The following is an 11538-nucleotide window of genomic DNA, read 5'->3' on the forward strand; positions in this document are numbered from 1 at the left end:
GTCTCAAGACAGGCGACGAGGATCAACCCAGAACTGCCGGATGAAGGAACGAAGCCCACATCACAAGACTTCCTCCAACTACCACCACGTACATCCTGGCACAATGCTGTCGCGGGATTAGCCTACCTCTAATCCCTATCACAAGACTTCCTCCAGCTACGACAAGACACACAGGAACTACAAAACATGCCCGGGGGCTGCTCTACTTCACAAACTACCATGTTCATGACCACCAAGGTTTCAACAGAATATCCAATGAATGAAAACAAGCACTCCGGGACAATATTTATAGACCAAAGGATCGGCGCACATGGACTAGGAGTACCAACGAAATAAGCCTAACAAAGGACACAGTGAAAAGACAGGACTCAATAAAAGATGACTCAGGCGAGAGGAAGCAGTACTCGAAGACGGGCATATTCGGAAGAATATACCAGCACAGTACAACCCGTGAACAAAATGCATTTACACTCAATCACCACCATACAACTACATCTGGCAACAGCAGACCATCAAAGAATACGCCAGGACCTCGCATCCGATTTCTTCCTGAACAAAACAACACGGATATACGCTCGGAGGCTTGACCAGCACCATAGCCTAATCAACACTAAGCTAGGGAACCCGGTTTTCATTTCAACTACTTCTGGAGGCTCGGAACCAAAGACAAAGGACCAAGAATACAAGAAACTCAAGACTACAACGACGACGATACATCAAGACTCTTCATCCGACTTCTTTTCTAAAGAGAAGAACTCGGAGAAAGCGCGGAGCTGCGGGATAAACCCAAAAGCACGAGGCTCGTACACTCAGTGAGTGCAATTTCACCAAAAAGGAACCCGGACATAAGCTCGGAGGCTGCATGCCGCAAAACTACTCGGATGATGGTTTAATCCAAGACTAAAAGGCCGCTTCGGAAGGATGCCGCGAGACTACTCGGACGATGGTTTAATCCAAGTCTTGGGGACTACTTCAGAACACAAATTTTCAAACAACATAAAGGATTAAGACCCTCCAACTTTTTGTTCCAAATAGCAAGAGGCTCGGGGGCTACACTCAGTGAGTGCACTTTTTCTTTGAAAAAGCGCACATCACCAAAAGACTTCCTCAACACAGACCATTTCAAGACATTACGACAAAAAGAACTCGGAACGAGCCATATTCGAGTTCTTTTTTATAAAACTTCAACGAACAATCGGAACAACTTCAAGACAAGATCCTCCAGCTCCTTGTTCTAAATAGCAAGAGGCTCGGGGGCTACAACCAGATGGATGTATTTTTTCTTTAGAAAAGCACTCACCACTCAAAGATCCTAAGAAGCGCTACAAGGTTTCACTCCAGAAAGCACTCGGATGACATCTTATTCCTACTCAACAAGACTTGAAGGGGCAGAGCGAGACTTTCAGAGCTCAACCATGAAGTGCTCGGGGGTTTATCGATACGGGACCCACAGGATACCCCGTAAGGGAGAGAGAAGATCTAGTTCAACTAGGATTCTTCCCATATAAATCTTAGTAGTAGAACTATCAAGTAATCCTACTAGGAAATCTCATTGTAAATCGACTAGGACTCTGGCCTCCTGACTATATAAAGGAGGGCAATGCTCCTGTCAAAAGAGAGAACAGAGCAGATCATAATCAATCCAACGCAAAGGCTAAGGCCGACTGGACGTAAGGTTATTACTCGATCTACGATCGAGGGCCTGAACCAGGATAAATCGGCTGTCTCTTGCGTAAACCATCGAGTTCGGCATACGCCGAAGCCCGAACATACTGCCCCGGGTACCCCTGTGGCAGGCTATCGGTGGTAAAACATCGACACTCGCGCCCGGATCCGGCCCCCCTCCCTCTCCTTCTTCTTCCCCGAGCCCGGCGGAGCTCGCGCCCGCGTCCGGTCCCCCTCCCTCTCCTTCTCCTTCTTCGCACCCGCGGCTCGGCGGAGCTCGCGTCCGGCGGAGCTCGCCCCCGCGGCCCGGCCGAGCTCGCGCCCGCGCCGGCGGATCTCGCGCCCGCGGCTCGGCGGAGCTTGCGCCCGGCGGAGCTCTTGCGTCGTCTTGCCCCGACGGCCGCACCCTGCCCCGACGGGTCCCACCATTTGCGTCGTCTCTCTTCGAAACGCATATTTGCCTTACCAATCGCAGAGGACCCATAATGGGTAGCTGGTTTCGGTTCTCCGTTGGAGGAGTGTTTTGGTAAAAAAAAAACACTATGCTGAACGCATTTTTGCGTTTAGGTCGTTCGTTGGAGACAGTCTTACCATGCAATTCGACTCGATGCCTTGTGTTGTTTACGTAGCTACTGTATGGACACTAGATGAAAATCTAACGAGCTACAGTAAAAACAAGTTCGTATTAGTTGCTTCGAGACGCATTACCAAAATGAAACATGTTCCCCGTTCCGAGAACTTTGTTCCAATCATGGTAAGCATATGTTCCATCTCTCAACAAACAATATAAATATGTATACTCCTTTGCAGGGGCGGATCCCCCCCCCAGCCCCCCTAATGGCTTGATTTCAATACTAATCACTGTAGCAAAAGCTTGATTTCACCATTAAATCTTCATGCAAATCAACATCTCCATTGTTTTAGCCCCCCTTATCCCGCATCGTGCATCCGCCACTGCTCCTTTGTACCATGACTTAAAAATGTGGCATCTTACGTGTTCTACATCTTCGTTCCTCTCGACCCATCGTTCTCAGAGAGAACCTAGATGCTAAGAATCAATCGAGGATGGGTGAGTGAGGGACGCCAGCGCGACGGCGGCACGGGAGGGGTGCAGGCAGAAGGGCGGGGAGGGCGGCATGTCGCAAGCGGCACAGGAAGGGCTCTGCGTCGGGCTGGCTCTAGAAAAAAAAAATCAGTGAGGACTATCCAACTAGGACGTGGCGATGACTATGCAACTAAAATGTTGGCTACAATATTATTTTAAACGTACGCATGGTGATTTAATTACCCCCATAGGTCACGTGTCAGCATATATCCGCACGTTGTCGTGGTAGATATGGTCCTCACCGATTTTTTTGGCTGGCTCTTCTGCATCGAAAGGCCGTGAGTTGGTGGCACTGGTTTTCTCCGTCGGTGTCGTCCGTCCTCATGTTGCTATGCTACTTGATGGCATCCGCCACCAGCTCGTGAGCACTCCAAAGTCCCGGTAACCTAAAACTCCAGACAAACCATCCAACGGCCCAGCGGCACGGCCCCGCTCGGGCAACGGCCAGATGGGCCACCGAGCCCCTTTGTCCTCTCCGATATATTACTCCAGCGCCAAGCCCTAGCAGAGCTAAAACCCTTACGGCGGCTACCTTTCCCCCACCCCCTCTCGTCTCGCGGCCGCCGCAGGCGAAACCCCCTCATCGCCTCGCACCGCGCTGTCCACCGCCGAATCTCCCCCAGGTTCGAGGGTTTCTGCCGTCTCAACAGCCCGATTCGGTTGGCCCACGTATTCGTCTGTCTAATTTGGTCCCATGGGCGTTCGTTCGGTGGTATCTGTTGTTTCAGCTGAGTTTATCGGGGGACTGGTTGTGGGCGGAGATGTTGGTGCTCTTCGAGACCCCCGCGGGGTTCGCCCTATTCAAGGTGCTCGACGAGGGGAAGCTCGACAAGGTCGAGGTGAGTGACCGCCGCTGCGATTTCTAAGTCTGGTTTTGATTGGGTTCGTTAAATTTGGTCTGCTCCGTGCTTTTCTTTTGAGTTATCAGTGCTAATGTGCTACGCCTTTGTGTTCTTGTTGTTGGCAGGATCTATGGAAGGAGTTCACGACGTCGGACTCAGCAAGAAAGGTTTGTGATTCTCTTAACCTTCAGAAGTTCGGAGCACAAACGGTTTTTTATTTTTCCATTCCATAGTCCCAGCGTAGGATCTGACACGTTATGACATTCTGCGTTTGTCAGTTTTGAACAAATGGCATCAATTTAACTCATTTATTTCGTTGGAACACTGGTTGTAGCCACTAGAATATGAACTTTTACTTAGCTTAGGTTGGCTTAGCTGGATATGTTTTAGAATGTGTTTTCTGTAAGCTATTTCAAACATTTCACATTTCAAGCTACGAAGCGGCTAGAGATTTTGCGCGCTGTTTCATGCTGATACCCATTATCTGCACACAATGGATGATGCCATTCGGAAACCATTCATACTGCGTCCCCTAACAGACTTACTGTTTCCGTTGAAATGCAAAATAAGAAAAAAAGAAGAAAACATGATGTGTCGTCCTAGCTATATTCTTCGCATCACCTTTATTAGCTTTCTGTTCTGACTAATAACTGTGGACTTTCTTGTAGGTGGTTGAGCTGAAGGCTTTCAACAAGTTTGAAAACACATCCGATGCCCTATCTGCGGCAACCCTGATTATTGATAGCAAGCCTAGCAAGGGTCTGCGCAAGTTCTTGCAGAAACATTGCGATGGTGAAACATTGGCAGTTGCTGATTCTAAGCTTGGAAATGCTATAAAAGAAAAGCTGGTCGGTAGTATTTCTCAATTTGTTACTTTTTGTGAATGACCACCCCTCATTACATTTTTATTGCATTGCAGAAAATTGACTGCCTTCACAATAGTGCTGTGATGGAGCTGATGAGAGGGCTGAGAAATCAGCTCACCGAGCTTATAACTGGGTTGGGTGCACAAGACCTTGGTCCAATGAGCTTGGGATTGTCCCACAGCTTGTCTAGGTATAAGCTGAAGTTCAGTCCTGAGAAGGTGAGTCTTATATGGGTGCTACTGGCAATCTTATCTACCATGTTGTTATATGCTCTGTTTCTGGCTTTTATTGTGTCATCATCATTTGTGCTTTGCATGTAATTACCGTTTTCCATATTGTACCTGCATATTTATCCTTTGATTGCCTGTTGGTGTTTCTTGCCACATTCATAATATGTAACATCCTGCAAGTTTTGACTATTGAAGATTCTTCTAGATCTTTGTTATTAAAGAAAAAATTTCAATCTGTTAGGTGAATTTTGTATTGTTTCTGTTACACAGGTTGATACCATGATCATTCAAGCGATTGGATTATTGGATGATCTTGACAAGGAGCTTAACACTTACGCCATGAGAGTTCGTGAATGGTATGGCTGGCACTTTCCAGAACTCACCAAAATAGTTACAGATAATATACAGTATGCCAAAGTTGTGAAGATGATGGGCAACAGAGCTAATGCAGTCAACCTTGACTTTTCTGAGGTGATTATTGACATCTAAATATGATCTACAATTCCTATTAAGGAAATTGTTTAGTAAGAAGCTCTGTTGTTTTCAGATATTGTCAGATGAAGAGATAGAAACACAGCTAAAGGAGGCAGCAGTAATATCCATGGGAACAGAAGTTAGTGACCTTGACTTGTCAAATATCAGAGAGCTATGCGATCAAGTGTTGGCCCTTTCTGAGTACAGAACCCAGCTATATGACTATTTAAAAAGCAGGATGAACACTATCGCACCAAATCTGACAGCACTGGTGGGCGAATTAGTTGGTGCTCGCCTTATTGCGCATGGTGGAAGTTTGCTAAATTTGGCTAAGCAGCCTGGTAGCACAATTCAGATACTTGGTGCGGAGAAGGTTTGTTTACCTGTGGATGGATGATTCTGGAAACTATTTTTTTTTTTCAATTTCCACCTCTTTTGTGTGCAACAACGCCTCGTATGGCATACATGAACAATATTTGCTTATGTTGTCTGCTAGAATTATCTAACATCTCGCGAAACATGTGAATTTCTTGTTTCATGACTTTTTTTTTTTAAAAAAAGTTGTTTATTCTCTAATAATGTCTTAGTGATGCTAACATTATTTAGTTATTATGCTGTCTGCTAGAATTTGCTTTCTTTGCTAAGAACTAAAGATTGTGTTTCTCTCCAGGCTTTATTCAGAGCTCTGAAGACGAAGCATTCTACACCTAAGTATGGCCTCATCTACCATGCATCCTTAATTGGGAAGGCTTCTCAAAAGCACAAGGGAAAAATCTCTCGTTCTCTTGCTGCAAAAACTGCTCTGGCCATCCGATATGATGCCCTTGGTGATGGTGAGGACAACTCCATTGGCACTGAGAGTCGACTCAAGGTATGCGCACTGTGGAAATGATTTTGCTTTTCATAATTAGTATGATATATGCTGCCTTGTGACACATGACAATTGAACAGCTTGAGACACGGCTTCAAGTTCTTGAGAATAGAGAACTTGGGAAATCAGCTGGTTCCACAAAGGGGAAGCCCAAGATAGAAGTGTATGAAAAGGACCGGAAGAAGGGTGCTGGGGCTTTAACAACTCCTGCTAAGGTAATCAGTGTTATGACTTATGACATCTTGCTCTCCATGAAAAAAAAATCTGAGAAGGCTTTCGGATAATGAATGGGTTAGGCTGAAAACTTGCCCGGCCCTTCAAGAAATATATGGTTGGGCTGAAATTTGCCCAGCCCTTAAAGAAATATGTTTGTCAGAACCTTGGAATGTTCTAGTTTTGGACTGTTTTAACTTTTTACCGTAAAAAGGTCTCCCATTGGTTTTGCTTGAAGTATCTTTAGGCAAACACTTCTTTGGTTGCATTATATTTTTCTCTATAGATACTGCACGCATGATCTTGTTTTGACTTGATGCTTTTATTTTGTTTTAGACATACAACCCTGCAGCTGATCTGGTACTTGCTGAAGAAACACCAAAGAAGTCAGAATTGGCTTCAAAGAAGAGGAAACATCATGAGGTGAAAACTGAACCATCAGCAGAACCTGCAGATGAAGCAATCCAGGAGGATGGTGACCAGGAGGACCGGAAGAAGAAGAAGAAAAAGAAGTCAAAGGAAAGCGAGGAGGCTCCTGCTGTTGAAGGTGATGGGGAGAAGAAAAAGAAAAAGAAGTCCAAGGAGGCCGAGGATGAGCCTGCTGTGGCTGCTGCCTCAGAAGGTGAGAAGAAGAAGAAGAAAAAGAAGTCTGATGCTGATGGTAAGGATGTTGTAATGCAAACCGAAGAGTCTGGTAAGAAAGATAAGAAGAAAAAGAAGAAAAAGCATGCTGATGATGAGTGAGGCATTCACAGGTAGAGAATGTACGGGTACCAAAGGCTGGGAATCAGCTGTTCTGTAAAATGGGTATGATGAAGAAAAAGCATGCTGATGATCAGTTTTTTTTTTTTTTTTGGACCCGGCTTAGTATTAAGTACTTCATCGATCTGGATGGATGTTGCAACCTCATAAATTAGTATGATCTGGATGATGATGGAATTTAAGTTTTGATGTTGAAACCTCATAAATTAGTATGATGATTGTTCATGGTAACTGTGCAGCTGAGAGACCTTCCATGCTAAATGCTGACATGAACAGCTAAATGCTGACCTGAACGTGTTTTGGTAACTGTAATATATGGGTGTGTTTGGTTCTCAGTTCAATTCTAAGCCGGGCTAGCTCAAGCCAACAGTTACTTGTGGCTAAGTTTGAGTGTGTTTGGATAGCTGGTTTGGCTTGAATACACTCGCCCCTTCCTGGAGCTGGAGAATTTACCTCCTTAGAAACGTTCTGTCGAACAGTTGAAGTGCATGGTGGTGGCGGAACCAGGTCGTCTGCAGTTGGCCAGCTCGACTTGTCTCTGCGGTCGCTCGATATCTGGCCGTTCAGTGGTATCCAACGAGAGAGCATTTGCGCTGTCTCCACACTGCTCGCTGGGCTTCGACCCAATATCAGCACGGCGCAAGCAGGTCAGCTGCGTGAGCTCCACGAGCGCGGAGGAGGCGACGGTAAGGCTACGGCGCAAGTTCCATGGTCGACGACGCGAGCTCGAGCAGCAGGGCCCATGGCCGGCGCAGGCGAAACATCTGGCTGCAGCGCGAGCTCCATGGTCGGGGGCACGAGCTCGAGCTGTCAATCAGTATGGTCATGGCCGGCACGGGCGCAACATGGCCGCGGCGCCGGCGCGGGAGAGGGAGAGGGAACAGCCGGGCTTTGGCGTGAGCTGCACGCTCCACGCTGGGCGGTGCGAGCTCCATGGCTAGTAGGTCTCGGTGGGTGAGCATGAGGATGGCAGCCCGATCCGGTGTCGCACCTAACGAGACGGGAGCACCGCGGCGCTCAGGTGATGCGCCCGGCGATGACGGAGGAGCCGCGTGGCCTGGCCTAGGGAACGAGAAACGGCGGCGGAGGCGGAGGTCGGAATCGCGAGGGGTAGAGCCGTGCGGGATGGGCTTACATGGGCCGGTTGGAGGAGGGCTGTTAGATTAGCTTCTTTTGAGCTGACGGTTGGATCAGATAGAAACGGCGTGGATGAATAACTGCAGACACAAGTCCATCCGGGCAACTGTAGAGGATCTCGTTCCGGTGGTGGCATGGCGCGAGCGACAATTTTCGGCGACTGCTACGGTGGGAGGGAGCTCTGCGTGCACGCCGGCGCCGTGGCCGTCGTGGTGGAGGCGAGTGGGGAGGGACGCCGGAGATGGCGCGGGGAGGGCCGCTGGAGACGAGCGAGGCGAGCAGACGAGAGAGGGCACGGTAGGTGAGGGCGGGGCGGTGACCAGAAGGGAGCTTGGGGCTGGCTCGGGCCTGGCTCCAGAACGGCCGATTTGGGCGTTAAGAGTGTTCGGATGTGAAAGAAGCCGGCTTGTTTGGCTTATTATTTTAGCCGGAGCAGTATTTTTCTTTCACAATATTCTAGCACAAACAGTATTTATTTTATTGTAGCCGAACACTCAACAAGTCTGGCCTGGCTTCAGCAATACGGATGGCTAACTAGAGGTTGGTCACTCAACTAAACACACCCATAGTGCTAGAGAGATGCCACATGCAAGTTTCTAATGTACCTACAAGCAGAGGTCAATGCTAGAGAGATGCTCAATGCTGACTTGAACCTGCGAGCAGAGGTCAATGTGGAGAGATTGCACAATGCTGACCTGAACCTGCAAGCAGAGGTCGGGCCTGTTTAGAACACGGGATATATTTTCTGTACCGGCGTTATTCCAGTGAAATTGAACTGATTCCTTTGAAATTCCTGCATGATTCCAACGAAATTCCTGTGTTCCAAACATGCCCTGAATGGTTTTTTTCCATCTATATAATTTGTATTTAAGGTTTAAATGAAATTTACCCTTTCAAAAAAATGCAAGTTTTCTATGTACCCCTGCTAGCGTGGAGAGGTCTAAGCTATATTCGCAGCGACAGCATTGCGACCCCTGCTGCTTGAGGGCAGTAATTCACCACCATTCTTGCTGTTAGTTGATCTGGTGGTACATAATTTTCTGACCCATCATCACAAATCATTGGAGTAGAGCATTCGTCTAGCATGTGTTGTGTAAAACCGAAAACCATTTAACATGGGGCACTTCGCTACTTGAGGTTGCCTCTTACTCCTATGTGATGTTTGAATCATCTACCTAAGCTCCAACGTGCGGTCGCATCATCAAGCTAACAAAAAGTTGGAAACCAACCTTGCATTGCACCATTAAACAACCCCGATCATTGTTGTTTTGTTTTGGAATATTAGGTGAATGAATGATTCCCCTGTGCAACAGTATGTTATTTTGTGATTTACTCTGTCCCAAGGAAAATACAATTCTATATTTGAACAAAATCATTTTTTTAAAATTTAATTAAATTTGTAGAAGATAGTATATTTTTTTGTGTCATATACAGATAATTAAACTCTTTTTTAGTTGGAGTAATCCCTGTGCCGTGCTCCAGGAGAAGATTGGCAGGCAGGGTGCCTTTTCATGGCGCAGCACAGCGGCAACTTGTCCGGAAAAGTTTGCATCAACTGTTCCTGCCCGCTGGAACGGGAGGACGATTCGGTGACAGCAGTAAGTAAACCAAACAAACAGCAGCTTTCGTTTCGTCGTAAACGATTATGAATTATTTATGGTTGGTTGGTTTGGTGTGAGAGAAAAATACTATTCTAATTTATAATCCATGATCGTATACAAACAAGCGAACGCGCTACTGATAGATGCTCGTGGTTGACGTCAAAAAGAGGGAGACAGATGCTCATGGTCAAAGCAACGAGCCATGGCAAGCAAAGGTTTGTGTGAGCAGCCGAAGCAACATGGAGAGAGAGAGGTACGGAGCGACTGACCGACCGACCGACTCTTTGCAACCGAAAGAGGAACGAAGGGTTGGTAGTCTGGTACTCTGGTAGACCAGATAGTTCACCGTCGCGTCCTCCTGGGACGTCTCACGTCTGTTCAGAAAATGGAGAGACCCTTTTTTTATTTGTTAAAATAATAGAAGGAGGATAATTGGGGGCGTGCGCTATGAATCTTGAAGCAACAATCGTTAGGGCCTTGCATAACATTTCGGGATTCTTTTTTCCCCTTATATCACTAGTGCTACCTTTGATCTGAAACTAAAACCAGTAGTGGACCCACTGTTCCGAGTAGAGTTTGAGCGAAACGTTTGGGGTCGATAAGATTGCGTGTTTCGGTTGTTTTCGGATTCATGGCATGGAATTATTTCTGGGTGAAATGATTGTATAATTTGTATAATAATTCATCAGCTGGATTGGTTCCTTCCTCCATTTTGGAATAACCGAACGACCCCTTAGCAAGGTGCAATGCAACAAATATCTTAGTCTGTGACCATGATGAAGTCTAGGCTGCGCCCAGGATCGTTGGGTCCTAGGCTCGCCACTGTCTAAAACTAACCACATGCACAAATTCAGACCGAATGCCATATGGTGCCGCTACCATAGAAATGTTTCCCCTAGTATTCCTCCCACCTCGGCCACCAGGGATGTAGGGTGGGCTATCCGCAAAACTGTAAATAGACTTAGTTTCAAAACCAGCTATTTTCGCATAGTACAATTTTTGTAGCACCTTGGGCCATACTTTCAGTTTTCTGCTTTTACGAATAGGTGGGAACAGAGAGATGTTTCATAACTGTTTTAAGAGAGATAGAGAGAAGAGGTAAATTTTGTAATTGATCCAATTAAACAATTTATAATTTTTTTCACAATAGTTTTTCCATGTATCACAACAGCCAAACCAAACAGATCCTTAATAGGTGCCGAAGCTCTATACCCTTATAGAGAAATATATACAAGACAAGAGAGAGCCTTTTTTTTCATTAGAGTACCTTTTATGACTTCATATTTGAGCCAAAGATTCCTTCAGCATTCTACCAAACCATCCAAATTTCTTCAGAATTCCTCCAAGCGAACAGACCCATAACACTACTGGCATTAATATTTGCCAATGTACAACAGTACGAGATGGCGAAACATTTGTCTCTTGTACGGATTGTCCCGCTGTTTCCGGATAAAAAGGAAGTCGAGCAAAGTTGAAAGGCAAAGCCGTGCAGAAAACACAAAAATAAAATAAAAGCAACCAAACCAAAAGTCTAAATAACCAAGCTATTTTATGGGTAAAAGGTAATCCATCTGTTCCGGCAAAAAGGTCTGCCCATGTTTTCACTCTAGCCTCACATGGCATGTCCGCATGAGCACATCCACATCATGTCATGTCCAGGCGAGCGAGGCATGATCCGGACGGACACCGAGACAAAACGAGAGAGACCCATCAGCTTTCAGCTGAGAGAGTCAAACCCTCCTCCGGAGTCCGGAGCACGGGCACAGGCGCAC

The 11538-nt window shown here is 46.4% G+C and overlaps 1 protein-coding gene across 2 annotated transcripts; it reads left to right on the forward strand.

The window, feature by feature from the left end:
- Positions 1-3264: 3264 nt before the first annotated feature.
- Positions 3265-7313, forward strand: LOC136531228 (probable nucleolar protein 5-2). Of its 2 annotated transcripts, none has more exons than XM_066523910.1 (10): positions 3265-3393; positions 3499-3609; positions 3738-3779; positions 4281-4460; positions 4532-4696; positions 4979-5179; positions 5256-5555; positions 5853-6053; positions 6134-6268; positions 6603-7312. In XM_066523910.1, the coding sequence occupies exons 2-10, from the start codon at positions 3532-3534 to the stop codon at positions 7008-7010; spliced, it is 1710 nt and encodes a 569-aa protein (XP_066380007.1). In that variant the 5' UTR covers positions 3265-3393; positions 3499-3531; the 3' UTR covers positions 7011-7312. The 2 variants fall into 2 exon arrangements, with proteins under 2 accessions (XP_066380007.1, XP_066380012.1); XM_066523915.1 differs by having other exon boundaries at positions 3321-3391; positions 3496-3609; positions 6603-7313.
- The last annotated feature ends 4225 nt before the right edge of the window (positions 7314-11538 follow it).

This window comes from Miscanthus floridulus, chromosome 2 (assembly GCF_019320115.1).
Source record: "Miscanthus floridulus cultivar M001 chromosome 2, ASM1932011v1, whole genome shotgun sequence".
In the NCBI taxonomy this organism is placed as follows: Eukaryota; Viridiplantae; Streptophyta; class Magnoliopsida; order Poales; family Poaceae; genus Miscanthus; species Miscanthus floridulus.

What these genes read in the sequence shown, in the direction of transcription:
- LOC136531228 (XM_066523910.1), top strand. Translation starts at nt 3,532, where the DNA reads ATGTTGGTGCTCTTCGAGACCCCCGCGGGGTTCGCCCTATTCAAGGTG. An exon ending in ATGCTATAAAAGAAAAGCTG is followed by an intron (nt 4,461 to 4,531) that starts GTCGGTAGTATT and finishes ATTGCATTGCAG; the next exon opens with AAAATTGACTGCCTTCACAA. An exon ending in GCACTGAGAGTCGACTCAAG is followed by an intron (nt 6,054 to 6,133) that starts GTATGCGCACTG and finishes ACAATTGAACAG; the next exon opens with CTTGAGACACGGCTTCAAGT.